The sequence below is a fragment of the Rhodnius prolixus genome, unplaced genomic scaffold (assembly GCF_049639745.1).
Source record: "Rhodnius prolixus isolate KJV_2025 unplaced genomic scaffold, Rpr scaffold_2, whole genome shotgun sequence".
Classification (NCBI taxonomy): Eukaryota; Metazoa; Arthropoda; class Insecta; order Hemiptera; family Reduviidae; genus Rhodnius; species Rhodnius prolixus.
The window spans coordinates 9,022,927-9,043,021 of NW_027411592.1; the positions used below are offsets into that span (position 1 = coordinate 9,022,927).

Below are 20,095 nucleotides of genomic sequence, written 5' to 3' on the forward strand. Positions count from 1 at the left end.
GTCAATCAACACTTTTACCGAGAGGTTCTTGAAAACTTCGAATAGCTGAAAGCTATTCCAGTATCGGAGTTCAAGCACTGCTATGAGGAGTGGAGGAAACGTCTCCACCGCTGTCTGGCTTCAGAACGAAGTTATTTTGAAGGTGACAATATAGAATTGTAATTCTTTTTGAATAAAAAAATTAGTCATTACTTAATTTACAGACCTCATATTAGCTTTGCAGACCTTGCCTCTAATCGCTCGACTACCATGGCGCCGAAATGCTTTTTTTCTGCGGTAAAGTTCTCGTGTACGGAAGTATGAAGTCAACAATACTGAAACATCACCTTTAAAATCTGCCCGTAGGAAATGCATCTTAAAATGTGGATATTTTTCGTACGATGATCCTTAGTTGGATTAACTATTTTTTATAGTTTTTGATGTATGTGTTATTATTCACGGAAGGGGCGACTGGGGGGGGTCCTTCATCTTGCTGTCAAAAAGAGTCTGGGGAACAAATAAAAGCGAAAGGAATGTTTCATTTGTAAATGGATATCTAGCTAGTAAGTAGTAAATTGAGTGACTAGTGTTTTAGTGTGGTAACTTACACCCTAGTTGATAGTAGCCCTATGTGAGGAGTCTGGCACACTCTTACGCACTTAGAGAGTCCATCTTGTGACAATATACAGGACTGTGTTGGTATTTCTGTTTTTAGTTAAGATGAACAAACAGTGTAGAGGAAAATGGTAAATTACTTAAGACGGAAACTAAACGATTCTTTCTTCTTCAGCACACACTATACCGTACAAATTTAGAGACAAACATTTACGGAATGATAAGAGAGTGTTAGTGCGGATATTGCGTTTTACTAAATGTTCGACTGTTTGTACAGAAAACCGTTCACTTTCTGTTGATGTTTGTCGCTTTGTCAGTGTGCAGGTGTTAGTGGGCCCCTGAATACTTGCTCTTCTCAATAAAACTGCCTTTTCTCCTCTCTCTCACTCTCCAGTCTGGAAGAAGTCAAGAACTTACAAGATCATTCTTTCAAGCAAGAGTAGCCGTGAGTTAGTGAGTGGGTAATAAACTGTTTTCTAAACTTTTTGCTCTTCAAGATCTCCAAGTCGGTTTTTTCTTTTTTTTTTCCTTTACATCAGACTTTTGTAAATATTTAGTCGGCCCCAAGAATATCGATTGTGCACATGTCATACTACTTGACCATGATCATATTACCTCATCATACTCCTCGTAAGGACCTAATTTTCGCAGTTGTAAATACTTATTATTTTCAGCTGATTATCAGTATTTTTCCGAGTAATTTGAATTTTCTTCCCCAAAGATTTCCTCTCTTAATTCGTTTTGTGTAAATAGGGATTCAAGAAAACCGGGTTCTTCAAGAGGTTTCCCAGGCAAGTGGGCTATTAAACAACCCTCTAGATCACCACTAATGGCATTGGTAAACCTGGCGGAAGTTTAGAGAAGTAGAGAGAGAGAGAGAGCGTGAGAGATGATTGATTTAGGGATGAAAAATGAATGACTGAATTAAGGTGCGAAGTTCAGGTGATAAAACCATGAAATCTATATACCACTGGTTCAGACTCTGATAAAGAACTATGCTGCAATGGACTGAAGGATGACAATCAAAATCCATATCCATTGATGCTCATCTTGATAAGTTCAAAGAGAACATGGGAGCTTATTCAGAGGAGCAAGGCGAGCGCTTTCACCAGGACATTATGAACTTTGAACCCCGTTACCAAGGACAATATAACGAAAACATGATGGGCGACTATATTTGGGGATTGATTCGTGAAACTGATTTGCAGTATAGTCGTAAATCTCGGTAAACCGCACATTTCTGAACAGTTTTTGGTAATCTGTGTACATCTGCAATGCATATAGTGTTCTTAGTCTGACTGTATGAATGAGAAGATGCAAAAGCGTCTGTTTCCATAGTAAAAATGCATAATTTTCGTTGCCGTGGTCACAAAAGCGAAGTTTATGATGAATGTTAGCTATTTTTAATTTGACATAAGCAATTGGAGTATAACATTTAAAAGCTGGGGACAAAATTGGTGTTACATAGTGTAATTAAAGCAAACCTGGTTATCTTGACGAACTTTCTAGGTTTATTCAGTGCACTGTGGCGATTGAGTCGCCATTGATACCCTGGGGTCCTGTAGCACTACTTTATTAGTTTATTGTACTGTTATTCGGCAATATCTAGCCGGATTTGTTGGTCTTGAAGGTTAAGAGACACCGATCTTATGAAATGAGAGGACCAGGGCGGAGAACAATGGGCATTTTGGATTGCCTGCGTGCGAACCGCCCTTTAATAGAATCTAATCTAAAGTGGATATACAGATCTTTATTCACATAGATTATCAGCTTACTTAAACTACAAATTTAGCTACATGGCCCCAAGTTTATAACAAAGCGTTCTTCATTCTATAATTACGGTGTCCAAGTCACAGTTACCGATCTCTCTTGCGAAAGCTGATAGTTACTCAGTCTGCATATTTGCGGTTCTGCGTGGTAACTCTAATACGGTGAGCAACATACACTGTGCTAGTAGCAATGTACAGATTTATTATGCGAGTGTATCGAAGGAAAGATTGTCGCTAATTTGAAGAAGAACTTATCCTGCATCATCTGCAGCTGGTTAGACAAGCAACGCTCCAGTATGTATAGGCATACAGCAACATTGGTTGCACTATTCAGGAATAGAACTATTCTGGTGACATATTGGACTTCCTAGTGTAATAAACAAGATCGTTGTGTACATAGTTTTGGAAGAAATATGCATGGAATTAAGAGAGCTGCTGAGAAGGAGCCATGATTGTGGTGTAATTCTTTTATTGTAAAGAGGTTTTTGTGAATATTTTGCGTGACGGAAGTAGTTTCTTAATGGTGTCGATGACAGGGTGTGCATGTAAAGAGGAGGTGTGATGAAGTCGAAGAACAAGGAAGTGAATCTATAGAAGACAGTGTCTTGTCTATGTGGCTAGTGTTGTGGGTGTTAGGTATCTATTTCTCTTCCATCACTAGTTGTGTTAGTGACAGACCATCTGCGGAGAGAGCCAAGCACACAGCCTCCTTTCCTGTTAACTAATTGATGAGTGCGCTTTGCTCTTAGTAGTACGAGTATGTATACAGTGCTACTAACTCCTTGCTGGGGCTGTTGAATATGTAAACACTGCTTTACACATACCTGCCACACTTCCGTTGTAATCTTCATCATCCTTCACTTCCTTTGCTCTACATACAACTCTGTAACTTTCTCAGCGATACCTCCTGCTCTCTATAGCGCACTTCGTGTTCCTCCTGCACTTACAAACTGCAAACGGCCGACCCTAGTTTTATCTTCTTACCGCTTCTACTTTACATCCACACAAAATACATTTATATTAATATTGACAACAATGTCCTTGGTGGTGTAACATCATCCTTAGATGGCCGAATCTATCACTTTACTCTTTTTATCGATAATGATGTAGCTTTTCCTAAATTTTCTTTATAGAAGGGGTTTAAAATCCAATTATCATTTGTGATTTCGAGTTTTGGAAAATACTCCATGAAAGACAATTTTAATCTTGTTAAAAGTGCTATTATATTTTCTCGTATATCTTGAAGACAAACTAACCTTATTGCTGTACATATTAACAATTTTACTGTATAATATTATTAATTAAAATATTTTTTATGAATTATAGGAAAAAACGTTTCTGTGATATTTTTATGCTTTAATTTTGTTTTTTAAATGTTTTCTGTCCGCCATTATTGATTATTTTTCGCGTACCACCAACAAGCAACTTGCGTACTACAGGTTGGGAAACGCTGATCTAGAACATCGTGTTAGTAATAATTGTTGAATATGTCTTAAGATTCTTAGTTTTGGAAAGTATCTTTACCTTAAGAATGGTAGGAAGAAGGAAATGATATGAGACAACGAGATTCACTGCAACTAGTAATGTGTGACGTGTTGCAGAGTATGTAGTTTCCTGTCTGACTGATGGAGGAATGATGTCTAGGTAATGTAGACATCGCTTAGTCAAACCGCTGTTTGTTTGTCCCGTTGGGGAGGTTGTAAGAGCTCTTTGTATCATCCTTTTGTATTCTCTCATAAGAATTTCAAATATATGTACCACCCTCAAGAGTTGTCGGCGGGGGTGAGTACTGTTTAGCTAGCTGGTGTTTTTGCTACATTAGGGGGAATGGTTACTCTGGTACTTGGTAGAAGAACTATTGGTTGTGTTAGTGTACAAGTGTGTCAAACATGGTACAGAGATCTACTCGTAGTTGTAGTAGAGATGATATGATTCTGTTCAGCAGATACGAGGCAGAGTGATGCTTTTATCTACATCTAATCTTCAATGTAGATGCAGCACATCAACAACAACAAACACTTTGCTTGCTGTATAACTGGAATAGATATAGTCATCACCACTATTCAGTTTTATGGCACTGCAATGTTCCAGCGAATAGATATTGGAATTGGTAATTGTACCGGCGGATGTTGGGGGCCTTCTAACTGCCATCCTCCTCCAACATCTACTTCTTCGCGCCGCATTCTTGGTATTCACATATTCAAAGTAAACAGACCTTCTTTACCTGGAGAAATGTATTTTTATAGGTTTGAACAGGTAAAAGAACTTTTGGGCAAAAGCTTAACTGGGTGTACACCTAGGGAATCTAATATTGTTTCCTGCTCTTCCTTGCTTTAAGGAGGAAGTAGCTTCCTTGCTTTAAGGAGGAAGAGTAGTAAGTAAAGAAGGAAGTAAAGTCAAGGGTCAACATTTTTTGCGCTTTTTCTGAATTTGAAAAAGATGGGCGTTTTTTTTAGTCTCGCTTAAATTTGGACTTCCGTTTTAGCTCTACAGTTCTTTCTTAGCTCTATAGTTCTTTTTAGCTCTATATCCTCTTTACTGAAAGAATTTTTTGTTATTACCTCATTGATTATTTTTGTTCATTTCCATAGAACATGTAACGCTCTGCAATTCCATATCCGAAGCACACAGATTTACATGCCTCTACTTCAATGCACCATGTAGATACGGGAACTGTTGTTCCAGATTAATGGGTATTGAGAAATTCATTGGAACCATAATTACATAGCGATCAGTTGGGTCTATTAATTTGAAGCTGCCCCCCCCCTTTGAAATATTAAGATTTACGAGATTTTGGAATTAGCATTTAACAAAATCTGGATCTCTACATTTTCTATGAATACTGAAAGTAAGTGATTTTATTGGTCGTCGTTGTTCATCTCCCAAAACAGTTCCTTAAGACCCCCTAAATCTTCACAGAAACATTACCTCCACAAAGGATGCTCCAATTTTATCTTATTGAACGGGGGGGCCTGAACTGTGCTGCAACAGAGAGCCAAAGGAGTGCTCTTCCAAAAGCAACCCTGGAGCCAATCCCCCCTCTCAAAGTTATCTACCTGATAGTTGATACACCGCTTTTCCAGCCTCTCATATCTCAGCTACTACATTCAGGGATCACCCATCCTTACTATATCGTGCTAATCACGGGCCAATCAAAGCTAGCCCATTCAGTATACCTACCAATAAATTTTGGCTACATTCATTTCATAGTCTATTTTCTTGCTTAAACTTTAGTCTGGATTTTCCCATTTTCTTCCTTTTTGGAATTTTCGGAACAATTTCATTTCTAAAAGCGTCTTTTCTTTTTGTCTTATAAATATTTCAAAATTAATTTAAAGTTCCCTTACTTACCAGATGGATACGCCATTTTAATTCATTTTACTTTTCAAAAATTTTCTACTTCTAACTTAATATTTTTTATTTTATAAATATATTATTTAAAAAAATCAGGCATGCGCACAATATTTTTAGAGAGGAAAATATAAATTAATTGTTTAATAATTTATAGCATGTTTGATTGGTTACTAGCGGTTGGTGGTGGGGAGTGCTGCTTATTGTTCATACACTATCTATTATTCAAGCCATTCCAGTGACGTAACAAGCGTCATTGTTCTGTGCATACACATTCTGCACGCTGATTGGTGCTGCTTTAAATTGTTCAATGTGCCTTTTTAAATTTAATTTTTTATTTTTTTGGTCTTTATTATTTAAATTTTAATTTCAACGAGAGTTTCATTAGGAAATTTCATTTTGATATTTTCTCAATTTATGTTGGGAAAGCCATTGTTGATTTCCATTAAACATTTTTGTTTTCCCTATCAAATATACACTGAGTGGCTGCTACATACCACATCAGATGAGGCCTAAAAGCCCTTTTTTTGTGGCCTCTTTACTGATGGACTTCAAATTGCCCAATGAAACCGAGTGCTGGGAGTTTGGAACTCAGGGTATCTATCCTAAAACCCCAACGGTTCCCAACCCCAATTCTTCTGCAGACTTTCTGAGAACTTTGACTGATCATTAAAAGCGTCATCATAACATTAAAACAAGTTCGAACTTTTAGGAAATTTTTCATTCAATACGATAATATTAACGAACAGAGTGTTTTAAGACGATTTCCCGTAAAGGTGGAGGAAACTACCTAAAGTTATCAACAGAGGAAAAGAGATGGAAACTTCATGAGCTCATTCTAAATTGAGGATAACTTCCATTTTGTTTGAGTAAGCCCCGGTGCTCGTTGAGTGTAGGATGGTGATGTTTTGGGGGACACGTAAATTGATATTAATGCTTCAATAACTTCTCCATTAAAGGAGGGGGGTATATCATCAAAATTTAACTGTAATAATTAATATTTTAATAATACAAAATGATGATTTTATAATTTTATTAATATTATAATGAAACTACTCTTTCAACAATAAATTATTAATAAAAACTGTGCAACTCGACAGTCAGCCTGCGGCCATTGTCTTCCATGTCGGGAAAATTAAACTTTGAAAATTAATTATTTTAGTTTAATTTTTTTGGAATAAACATAATTGAGTTATATTTTAATTTCAACGATTGGATTTAAATTTTTTAAATATATTTTATTTAAAAAAAGGTAAAAATGTTTCATTCATTCGTTTGTAACAAGTAACTTACTTCTAGAGTGAGACTCCTAACTAAGTATAGCAGTCTTAGCGTCGTCCTTGCGAGTAATCACTCCCCTACAAACACTTGCATGAAAAGAACTAGCGTAGACTCTCCTGAACACTAGACTTCAGACATCAGCATCCCCCCTAAGTCGTCAGACATCACCTAAAATGCACACTTTGTTGTGCCGGACGCCTACATTCTTTGTGGGAAGTTTCGGAACACTTCCGGGAGCCGTAGTGGATCTTTTGGCTGTTCTGTTCCTTTGAACACATCTGCTCAGTTTATTCCTGTTTAAAAATTCAAACCGGAAGGATAATCTTCCTCTGGTTTTCGCTGATAGTCCCGCTGGTAGCTAATTAGCTCCCTCAGTTTTGCTTGGCGACCACATTTTTATACCCTCTTCCCATTGGCACTTCAGGGAAAAGCTTTCCGCTTGAACCACGTGTAATTTTAACTCCGATTTACATAGTAAAGAAGTGAACAGGGCTTCCTCCACTTTCTAGATAGGAATACTTCAAAATACTCAATTTGGTTTCCAAAATTAGGTGACTGAATATAGTCACTAAAGCATTTACTTTTTTTAGCCTATAAAAGAGAAGTAATGCCTATTTTTTTTTCAGACGGGCTTCACATTCAACCGCCTAGAAGTATTGTGGTACTAGGTTCGATTCCCGGTCTGGGGCTTGGTCTAAAGGAAAAATATGATTTTAGGCTATATTTGTTGGATATTTCCAGTAATGAGTCCTAAATCTTCAGGTTATCGATTAGGTCCTTCGGTTATACCAGCATTTGATCTCTCAAATTTACCGTTCTATATGATGGTTTATCTTCTTACATGATGTATCGCATAGCCGGAGAAAGAAAAATGGCTTACTCCAGTTAGCCTTAAAATTTGGGTCCAACACCTAATCTGATCAATAAATAATTGCATCATTACTGTCATATAATTTGAGGCAAATGGGGAACCGTAAGTGACTATTCAAAACATAATTAAAAATCTCGATTTTAATTACTAATCGATAGTCCTTCGTTCGAATAGGATCTGAAGGACCTCCTCCACAAGTTTTCCTTACTTTGGGCCTTGATGCGCCATCTTCTTCCGCCACACCAACCCGGCGTGTCTTCCTCTAGATCTCCTTCCAATCGCCTAAGCCGAGAGTGTTCTTGTGATCCTTGATCCTGCTGGCTTTCCACGAGAGCCTATTCTGAGGCATCCTTTCCACATTTCAATCTTCCCCTCTTTATAGGAACAACTGTATCCGGTTCACCAAACAGTTCTTTTAATTCCTACTTTATTTCGCGTTTTCCCCCTCTTCGGTTTGGTTTTATCCTTTCGAATTGTGCAGTGCTTTGTTTTTAGTTGTCGTTGTTGTTATAAAACTAACCTTACAATGGAAACAGTTTCCTTCTTTCTTATAACATCTACTGACTAGAATTTATTGATACACAAAGATAAAGAATGTTTAGGAGCGAGCGATGTACTGTAAGTTCGGTAAAACCATCTGTTTTCAGCAATCTTAGAGATATTTAGATCATTATATAGTTAAACTAGAAACATTAACATTTGTGATTCGTGTTTGTTACAGCGAACCAGTGAGGTGCTCGGAGGTGGCGGTGGAGGTGGTGGAGGCGGTACCCCGACCCCTGCAGGTGTCATGGGATCTCCACAACACAATAATCATTCGGAAAACAATAACGATATCAAAAAGGTAATGTTGTATGATTTTTTTTTTTTTTTTTCTATTTTAATTTCTGCTTTGAATCCTTTTCTTCGTAAGGAAGAGCATTCATAGAATCCCTTGGGGATAATTATTCTTTTTAACAGGAAATATGCCCTTTTTTTGTTGTCCCTTAATGGCCAAAAAAGTGTTTTTACAAATTTGGGAGGGTGTGTCTTTGTGTCTACTATAACTTGAAAACGGAAAATTCACAAAAAAGTTTGGATCACTTTTATTTGAAACAATTAAGAAATGATATTTTAAGAGCTGCGATAGTTCATTATAAGGAAGTTACAGTATTATAAGGCGCCACGGTAGCCTTATATATAAGAGGCGAGTCCCGCAAAACTAAGATGATGTATTGTTATAATACTAAGGTTCGTTTCCTGATCTAGGCCTTGGATATTTTAACTAATGTAATTATAACAAGGGAAAACCTACGACCAGAAAAGAAAACCATCGCTAAAACGATAATTTCCATCATAACTAAAAGATCTCAAAAAGTTGTATTTTACGTGAAAATTCGATTATAAAATTTTGACGAATTATTTCCCCTAAGTGGAAAGTATTAGGGAAAAACAAAAAAAAAATCAAGATAAAATGTTTTCCCTCACAGGAATTCCAGGTACACAGCTAAACCTAATTAGGACACCTTTATGATCCTTAAAAACAGGTTTTTAATAAAATTGGAAACGAAGGCCTACGTGATTATTAAACTTGTTCTAGATCTGTTCTTACTATTTTTGTAACAGATTTTGATTTTTTTTCCGTTTTTATCTCATATTTATAAATATGTAATGAAGAGGGTTTAGATTTGCGGCGGAAGTTTTCTTCTCTCTTTCCCGTTTGTTTTATTTTTCTAAATTTATTTTTGAATATAATTTGTTTTTCTCCATTTCCATGATATGAAAGCAATTTCATTTACTGAATCTGGCAGGGATGGAAAGAGTGCTTTAGTTTTAATACGTTGAACTTTTTTGAAAAGCTTGAACTGTTTATGGCGTGTGCTTTGTTTAATTTAAACTTGTTTTCACCATTTTTGTAATATTTAACAAATGGCTACATTTAATTTCGATGGATAACTTCTAATAGAAGTATAAGTAAGGAAGGGAGCTTATTTCATTTATGCTTTGCCTTTTTTTGGAGATGTTGGTTTTAAAAGTTGAGGATTCTGGTATAACTCTTATTAAAAGAGCTTATTATTTTGGCTCTTAGAACAATTTTGTAGAAGTTTAGCTACTACCACCAAGATCTGGACCAGCGACCTTCTGCGCTCATCGCCGCGGTCCTCTCTTACTCATCAAGACATTAATGATTCAAGAACACTGCAGTCAAGGCTGCAACATTAATTAACAATCAGCTTTATTAAGCAAATTGGTCATTGTCGGCAGAGTATAGACACTTGCTTCGGCACGTAATTGTTGATTGGTTTCCAAAAAGTGGTGAAATTTATGTACGATATATGCTGCAGAATCGGAAATAAGTGAATCCTTAAGTGTAAACTGTATGTCCACAGTCTGTGAGGATCGAGCATTTTTTTTGACATCCTGTAATTTCAACGGATTAGGATGACTGTGGTGTCCCCAAAGTAAAAGCAACCATAGTTCACTTTCTTCATGTTTTACCCGGATCCGAGCTGAAGAAGACTCGTCTGTGTGACACCCAGATTCCATTCTGGGTGCTCGCTCGCCTGGGAACACTTACTAGTCTTCTACCTTGTCCCAAAGCTTATTGGTGGCGAAGGGGGCGTTGCGGAATGTTTGCAGACTTCCTTTAAGCCCCAGTAGAACAGTATAGTTGACAGCGGAAGTGACTGTATGTAATGGAAATCAGGTGATCAGTGATTGTAACAGCCGGAATTGTGAGTTTAAATTTTGCCAACTTTTGCTCTCTAGACAACAAAAGACTGATTTATACTTCTATTTTGAAACCCATCTGGGCGTATGGAATAGAGCTGTGGGGTTCAACCAAACGCTCCAATCTCTTCAATCTAAAATACTTCGAACTATAAGTAAACGCTCCATTTTATGCCTCCAACCTGGACTATACACACTGACCTTAACATTCCTTTTATCACCGAAGTTGCTAAAACAAGATATAGAAAACATGCACTTCAGCCTGCAATCTCATATAAATCCTCTCGCTCAAAATCTTTCTTCTAGAACTCTTCCTGACAACCCGACAAGACGCCTTAAGAGACAGTGGCCTCGTGATCTCCTCTCAAGTGAAGAGAGTGACTAACCATATAATGTTTTGGAGTGTTACCACTGGGTAACTTCTTCACTCGTTACCTTATCATTTACTACTCTGTTGTATCATTGTTACTTATATCGCTAACGCGCTGATTGTAGCACAAAGGCAAAAAAAAAAAAAATTGCCAACTCATACTTATTTAACTTTTTTAAAAAGTACTTAGAACCACTGTGATTTGTAGTTATAGTCAAAACTCTAAGCTATTTTCCTTAAGGTGATCCTAGTCCACTCTAATTTCCAGGTTGGTCGTAATCGTCTTGTATGAAACAGAAGAAGGATTCTAGTGACTGAATTTGGCAGTCATTAAGAACCAAATTTGTGGAAATGCTTTAAATCAGTTTGTTTTTTCGCTACCCTTCCAAAGAAATGCCAATCTTCCAACTTCCGCATAATAAGACAGTTTGATTGGATAATTTTAGTAGAAATAAAATCTGATGTTATTTGGTAGTCATTGAACCATCTTGCGGAAATGCTTAAATCACTTTGTTCTTTTGCTACCCTTCCAAAGAAATGCCAAACATCCAACTTTAGTGTTTGTAATTTTTGAACAGTTACAAATTTGGAAGTCTGTTTTTAATGGATATAGATATATTAAATTGTTCATCATAACAAGTCAGTTTGATTGGATAATTTTAGTAGGAATAAAATCTGATGTTATTAATGCACAGTTTGAACACGGTTCTTTGTTCCTTACAAAGAGTAAAAGGAAGTTTTGAATTGAAGTAGGATTAAAGTAGGATAGGGTTTTCTGGCTATAGAAAATACTGTCGTAAGTGATCACTTGCGTAAGTGCGTAAGTCCCATAACCTATCACATACTTTTGCTATCCTAATCTGTACACTAGATTAACCTATATTATTCAAAATCCCTATGTGGCTCTTTTCATGCACAGTTAGTAAAACGAAGTTGATAACCTATTTTGCAGCGCTACTGGTAGTGGTGTTGGTGGTCTGTACAAAACAAACAATATTCATCTGTTCGTCCAAAATATTCTGTTTACGATAGTTATGTTAGTAGTAGTGGTGGTAGTAGTGCGTTTTGTTATAGAACTTACTATGTTTTGCATCATATCACAGCTGCAGAGCAATGCACACAGGTGAGGGTGTATCTTTCCCTCCATTCAGCCTGTTCCACCTGTTATATATGGCGGCTCGGGCATGAACATACGTTAGATATATGCCCATCTCTCCCTCTCTCTATGTGACATACAACCACTATGTATGTGTACATGGGGTACAAACGTATTAACGACAATCCGGCTATTTTACTCAGTTATGTTGTTATGTTTTAGTATTATTTAGTGGCAGAGAAAGAGATCCTCCTGATTTATCGCTTTATTGTGAACGTGTTTGTTTGTGTGTGTGTGATTGTGTAGATCCTGAGTAGATTCACTGGTAATCCCTGCGGGCCGAACGTAATTGTTTGTTAATTAAAGGTGATTTAATTAGCACTGTGAGTGGTGGTATGCTTATCCTGCCACTCCTGACTACTAACAATGCTTTATTTCCCTTCATGTTTACTGTATAAACTGGGTACGCTACGCACACTTCATGCCCCCCCTCCCAGTAATGCCCTCTTTACTTTGCAATTACCTTGAATCTGTTCTCTCTCTTTTATCATTAAGCTTTTTTTGGTTGTTTCATAATTTGATTGGTTTAGAATTCTCAAGAGTAATACCGTGAATAAACAAAACACGTTTTGTTGGTAAGACGCTTCAAAAATAGCAAAGCACAAAAAAAAAAATTAAAGCGCTTACTGGTTACTTGTGATATTAAAATCATGGTTGATAGAACAGAAATAAGATAAAAATAGGACCAAGATAAATGGAAGTTGACAAGAATATTCCTGATGATGCCTAGAAAGCGGATTAAGTGGTAAAGTTCTGATCATCGTTGATGATTTTTTGTTTTTCTTTTCTTTTCTTGGCATTGGCTTTCGCCATACAGCCTGCATCGTCTAGGTGCTTATCACTACAATATCACTCTCTCCGTTCTTACTTATAAATACATTCGCTTCACACATTCATCCCTCTACTATATACAACTATTTACATACAAACTTACAACTAATGGATGGATCAGTACTCCTATATTCCTGCCATCCTTATAGCTTAACCGAAATTAAAAATCACGTACTCCTTTTCTAATCATTTTCTTGCTTCATTCTATAACTTCTCGCTCCCATCTGAACTGCTAAGCGTTCGAACCTAAACAGAATCCACCCATCCAGTCAAAAATCCTTCGAACCATCACTGATGCACCCTTCTACGTGAGCAACCATACCATCCACACCGACCTGCGAATCCCATTTGTTTCTGACATTGCCCAGTCCCCGCTAAATCAAATTCCACTCCAAACTTTACCAACATCATAACCCCTTAATCAGCAACCTGTCCTGCACTAACCTCCCGTCAAATCCTTCTCGCAGACTGAGGCGCCGGTGGCCTCGAGGTCACCTGGTCGAAAGATAATCAAGGCCATCCTCGTATTCCACTCATTCGGTATTTACATTAACCGACTTATGATGGTCATCGTTGGATGGCCTTCATTCATGCCATTCCAGTGATTTTATTTTATTTAATTATTCATTTATTTATTATTTACTTTGTTTTTTACTTTATATATTATTTTTTTTATATCACATTTATGTACTATACGATATCATATTTGCTTGTTGCGTTTTGTATTACGCAGTTGCGAATTCAAGAATAAAGAAAAAAAAAATTCTATAACTTTTAAATACATTCATATTTCATTGCTAGCTCTGCCATAGAATTAAGCACATAGATGTTGGTGGAGAATATTATATCTTCGTAGCGAAATGGTGCATCTAAATACCTGTATGTACCGTCAAACATTCGTTTCCTTTCTACTACATAACGTGGACATACCATTATTATATGTTTGAAATCTTCCTCCTCCTCATTGCAATCTACGCAAAGAGGAGAGAGGGCCTTTTGTTGATCCTGTGAAGATACGACCCTCACACTGCGTGGTTCCCATTTATTAGTGACAGTTTCCTTAAACCATGGTTGTCTAGGCATGATTTTTTTAATGGCAACAGAAAAACCATATCGTTTTCAGTAGTGAAAGCCGTAGAAATTATAATAATGATAAAGTTTTAAGTCCTTAGAGAAGTCTTCGCACATTACGTAGTGAGAACTTAATAGATAAACAAGGCTTAGTTAGCTAAGTCATGTAGCAGCTGTTCTTAAATCTACTAAAGTCAAACGTGGGTGAGATTAAGTCCGAGGATAACGTTTCGAATAATTTTGGACTATATGTGGTAAAAGTAAAGTAATCGCCTATTATTTTTTCAGGCGAGGCCTATCGTCCAACTACCATAATTGGTGTCTTGAACTAGGGCGGAAGCTCATACTTTACTATAAACAATTTTTCCCAACAAATAATAAAGTAGCCATACGCGGTATTCGAACTGGGGATCTCCGTTTGAATATTTGGTTGGTCCATATAATGCTGGAAATTGCGTTATATTTTTTTTTCCTGTATCGTGATTGGAAATTGTTATTTAGAGTTAGTTTGTGCTCTTTGACTTGTTTCGAAACAGTCTTTTTGGGAAAGATGAGATTTTTTGATTTTTGGGATATTTTAAAACTGTATGGACCACTAGTTCAGAACTGATCTCCGTTTCTGTTTCGTTTCCTTTTACTGTACAGCCTGTAAATCTTCGGGTGGCAAAGTCCTGCAATGATAAACACAAAGGACTTGAATACTGTAGAAAAGGAGCAATCCCTTTGCACACCTTCCAAAACTACCACAAAGAACAAAAAAAAAAACTGTCAAATCATTCAACTAAGAATTTTTACAAATGAAGGTCAAAGAGAAGTTAAAGTCTGTTTTAAAAAAAGAAGGTAGTTTTGTTAAACGAGTGAAGAGATTCTTCCAGAAGTTTTAACAGCGTTATTAAAATATAAATGGCGGCAGCTAAAAAAGGAAATGGGAATAGAAAAGTTTTGCTTGTTAAATTGTGCCCGTCGTAATAAGATGACAAAGTCAGCTGCCGCACTTTTCGCCCTCAAAAACTTAAACGTTGCAATCATCAAATAGAGACTTCATTATTGTAATGAATTTAGTGAAATAAGTTAAATAGTTTATCGCTCTATGAGTGCTTAATTAATAAGTTTTGATTTTTAAAAAGTAGCATACAAATAAAAAGTATGATTTTTTAACATCTAGATCAAGATACAATGATGTTATTTCATGATTGTAAATCCTCCCCAATTAAATCAATTGCAGAAAAACTTATAGATAACTCTTTGAAACTTAGCGACGTCTAAGATTTACTGGGATCTGAGGGGTGTTTTGCTGCCTGAAAAAAGGATTTCTGTGGGGCGCTGGTGATTTGTGGAAATAAGGGGATCAGTAGGGGACTGCAGATTGCTATACAAAGTATATACAAAAGAACAAAAAACTATGTACGTACAGCGAACCTGGAATCTAAAGAGTTCGATACAACCCTAGGAGTGAAACAAGGTTGTATTCTAAGTCCCTTTCTTTTCATTCTTGTAATGGATGAAATAGTAAGAAACAGTGAAAAGAGAATGAAAAAGCTAATCATTGGGTTCCTACAGAGAGTAGGAATTAGTATATTGGCATATGCGGATGACGTTTTGGTGGCAGCAGATTGTGAGAAGAACCTCCAGTTCAATATAAATATACTAACAGAAGAGTTGAACCTAGGTGCCCATCTAGATGAGAAAGGAAGGCTGGAGGAGGAAATAAGAGAAAGAATAGGTGCGGCAGGAAGGTTCTTTCACTCAACCAGAAACACCTTTATTGGGAAAAAGGAAGTCTCCACGCAAGCGAAGGTCTCTGTTTACAAAACTGTATCTCTCCCGATTCTAACGTATTCAAGTGAGTCCTGGCCCCTTACAACAAGATTGAAGAGCCAAATCCAAGCGTTGGAGATGCGCTATTTGAGAAAAGTAGAAGAGATAGAGTTAGAAATGCAACAGTAAGAAGAGACTTGTGTGTACAACCGGCCATAGAGAGAATTACAGCAAACTAACTCCGCTGGTATGGCCACGTAACAAGAATGATGGGGGACCGAGTGGCGAAAACTGTATATGAGGCCAGAGTGGAGGGAAGAAGACGTCGAGACGTCTAGAAGAACATGGGAGGAGGAAGTGAGGGCCGGTCTGACATCAAGAGGAATTGAATGGGAAAGAAGGAAGGTACTAGCCAGCGACAGAGCCGAATGGAAGGAACTATGCAAGGCCCCTACACTGCTGACGCGGTAGAAGGGGAATAGATTATGATGATGATGATGATGCAGAAAACTATAAGATAACTCATTGAAACTTAGCGACGTCTAAGATTTACTGGGATGTGAGGGGTGTTTTGCTGCCTGAAAAGAGGATTTCTGTGGGGCGCTGGTGATTTGTGGAAATGTTCTTAATGAGGGAAAGGTCTTGGATGTAGGCAGGAATATTCAGGTCAATGTGGAGGTTTCAATTTGATATACATATCGTGGGTTCTTGGGCGATTTTTAGGGGCGAATTTTGGACTGGGATTCTTTTAGAATTGAAGCGCTTAGATGAGCCATATTTTTGGAATTTTCTCCTATTTTGAGGTGGTTGCGAATTAAGACGGTATGGTTTACCAGCAGCACAGTGCCGATTACAAAAAGGGAAGATGACTAGCAAAATCTTCTTCATTATTTAGATAGCATTGGCAAAAACCTGCAGTTGACTCGCGTCAGCTATTTTTTAGAGGAATGCGTCTGTATTTACGCTGGAAGTCAAACTAGTGAATTCTTTCTTTCTCGCCATTAAATCGAAAGTTTTGTTTTCTTAAGTGAGAAATTAAATGAGTTCATCGTTTATTTGTACACTTTGCCACTAGAAAGCAGGATCATCGCTTAAGAAAGTGGAATTTCCATTTATCATCACAACGTGCTATTTTCTGACAATGTTTGTTACGATCTTACAAGAATCTTGTGTAGAATAACTTGTTAATAGGTAAATAATACGATCAAGTTGAATGTTTCATTGTGGTGTTTGTATGTGAATGCGTTTATGAAAACGTTTCATGTTGAATTTCATCCGGTATTACCTGAGGACAGGAACCAGGGGAAGCATAGTTATAGGTGGAGGGGGTATTTCAGGGAGTTTGGTTTTGGGAGATGCTCTCAGAGAGCAGCGGTTAGGTTTGGAACTGTCACGTCCCTTCTTGCTCTCTCCGTGGGGCGTGTGCATGTGTGCGATTGTTGGAACAATGTTCATTCTCCTCAGTGCCTCACTTCAACTCTTGGCACCACCATCAGGAGGTTAGTAGAGCACCCTGCTTCACCACAGCCTTCTAAATTGTCTTCCCTTGTTGCTGCCAGTCCGACTGTCACTATCTCTCCTCAACTCCTTCCCTTCTCTAACACTGACTTTAATTCCAACCATTTCCCCCCAGCTTGCATCTACCTTCCGTCGCCATCTTCCTGCCCAACTTTCATTCCAACCCAGTCTAACTCTCTCTTCAACTAAATTCTCTCTCTGTTTCTACTCGCAATTTTATTTCAATAGCACCTTTGACAAATAAACTCTACACTTACACCCCACTCTAATTCAACTTTAGTTCGGTTGACATTATCATTGTACCCCCTCTCCCCATTGCTATTGTCCAGGCTGGCCAAAACCAACCAAACCTTCTCTTTCCTTTCGCATCCTCTACAACCTCGTCCAACCACCACCAGATCTTGATCGTTTCTTCTGTTTGTTTTTCCAAGACAGAATGATCACATCGAATATTGGGGGAGAAAAATACAATTTAGTCAAATTGGTAATTCTGTTCTTCTTATCTGATCTTCTACGTCCTACATTGTTTTCATCGATCATCCTTTTCACACACACACTAGCCAAGGAAGCGCTTATTCAATACTTTCTTAGGCTACTTAGCTATAGATTTTTAGTAATTAGACTGCAACATTGATTACTAACAACCAGTGCTTACTAAATGCTTCATATCGTAAATAACTGCAGCTATCCTCTTGTACTGTCTCTCGCTTTCTCTGACATCCCTAATACTCCTCGCCGACTGAATCGCCGGTGGCCCCGCGACTTCCTTGTAGGCTGAACACCTAAATATCATTACTCTCCTCTCTCCTCCTCTCACTCTCCTTCTCACATTCTCCTCTCTGGTAGTTTCTCTCCTCCCGCACCAGTTCATCTTATTTACATCCTATTTACTTATTGTATACCGTATACAGATTGTAAATTACAAAATAAATTTTAAAGAAAACAAAAAAAAACTGGTGCTTAAGATTGAACTTTGGCTAAATCTAAAGTATCATACTGCTTGATAAATTTTGGAAGTGGAATTTCCAACTGGATTCTGGAGAAAAATTAATTGATCTGGAGTTCTGAATTTGAAGCTTGCCCCTGCAAGTGCTTCTTCAGCTTTTTACTAGTTTGTCACGTCCATAGTATCAAAGGAAAACATTGACTGGAGTCAAAGTTTGGCGGAAAATCAGTTTTTTACTGTGCAGATTTACACAAACTTCTCTTGAAATTAGCTGCAATTTTTCTTGAATTTTTTGTTGTTGAAGGTATCCTGGGACGGAGGAAAGACGGCGGCTTTTATCCTCATCATCTTCCGAAATCGTTGTATTTGCAACCTTGAGAGGTTGCTTGATCAAAAGAAAATAAGAAGTTCTGGTTATCTTAAAGAAATGGTTTGGAGTTCTCTCGGTTAGGGGCACTTATCTTCATAACTATTTTACTCGGAACAATTCCTGGATATGAAAATCTTGGACATGAAAATGGCTTAAACATTTTCTGATGTGGAAATGCAGAAGTCGCAGCAATCCTCTTTCTCTCTAAATGTATGTTAGAAATTTAATAATTGCAATAAGTAAAAGTAATTTCTTGCAAGATTTATTATTGCAAACCTGATACATGACCAAGCGGTTGTAAAGTACTCTACGACACAGAAGAAGAGGCACATTGTGTATTGATTTGGAGGGCAGAGGAAGAAGCTTCGGTGTGCTGGTGGCTGGTGGTGTTGTTTGTCCTGTGGTAATAATGTTGTTTGCACTTTTGATGGTTGTCCGCATTGTCACCACGTTGTCATTATGTTTGTCCACACTATATCTGGCTTTTTCTTCAAACACTGTAGCCAATAGCCTGCTCACCTCGTGCTTTTAGTCAGCTACTACCTAGCTTTCCTACTATTGGAGTAAAGTCAAGGAACTTTTATTTTCCCAAATATCCCAATAAGTTATTACCTGAGGAAAAGTCAGTTTTTCTGAAACAATAGGTTCAGCATAGTCTGAATGATTCAACTCAGTGTGCAGTTGGATTCTTGGCCGCCTAAATGCTGTAGTTTACTCGGTAGATTTGCAGTTCTTAAGGTTGACATAAGCTCTATTATTATTACGTTTAATAATTTATAATGGAGCGGGGTATTTATAATTTAAGAGAAAGAATAGGTGCGGCAGGAAGGTTTTTCAACGCCACCAGAAACAGTTTTACAGGAAAGAAAGAAGTCTCTACGCGAGCTAAAGTCGCTGTTTTTAAAATTGTTTTTCTACCGATTCTATCTTACTAACTAAGAGACATCGGCAAGCCAACTCCAAGATAATCAGTGAGATGTCGTAGCCGCATGTTTATTGTATATCGTTGATCGGTTTCATCCCACAGGTAGATCAGTTTGGTGTAGAGATCTTGATTTCACTTTCGTTAAAGTCTCGCCCTACACTTGCTGAATAAGTCACTAAGTAAGTGAAGTGATAATCACTGATTAATCTACTTATCCTGATGGATGTAAGTCTAAAACCGATCAGGGATTCCATAAACGTGCGTGCCACAACGGATAAAATGTAATATGCCGAAGTCCACCGAACAGAGGTTACAAGGGGCATTTGATCTGATATTCAGTTTGTTGTTAGGGCTGCCAGCGTCTATTTCAGGTTGGTGAGGACGAATTTAGCCACTCACGGAGGGAAGACAGCTTCATATTCCACTTTCATTGTTGGCAGACCAGATCACGTGGGTATGAGGAATTGATCGATGGTCATGTAAAGTTCAAATCTTTATATTGACTATGCTGGAACGGGAATCAATCTTTAGCTCCTAGTATCACGATAAATCTAATATAACTTCATCAACCAAAA

The 20,095-nt window shown here is 37.5% G+C and overlaps 1 protein-coding gene across 14 annotated transcripts in view; it reads left to right on the forward strand.

Annotated features, from left to right (window-relative positions):
- The window catches only part of heph (polypyrimidine tract-binding protein 1 heph), a 418,918-nt gene that overhangs the window by 277,832 nt on the left and 120,991 nt on the right, over positions 1-20,095 (forward strand). For all 14 annotated transcript variants that reach the window (XM_074117745.1, XM_074117746.1, XM_074117732.1 and 11 more), the window contains one exon: positions 8,588-8,710. In XM_074117745.1, coding sequence (XP_073973846.1) covers positions 8,657-8,710 — 54 coding nt within the window. In that variant the 5' untranslated portion in view covers positions 8,588-8,656. The remainder of the gene's footprint in view (positions 1-8,587; positions 8,711-20,095) is intronic.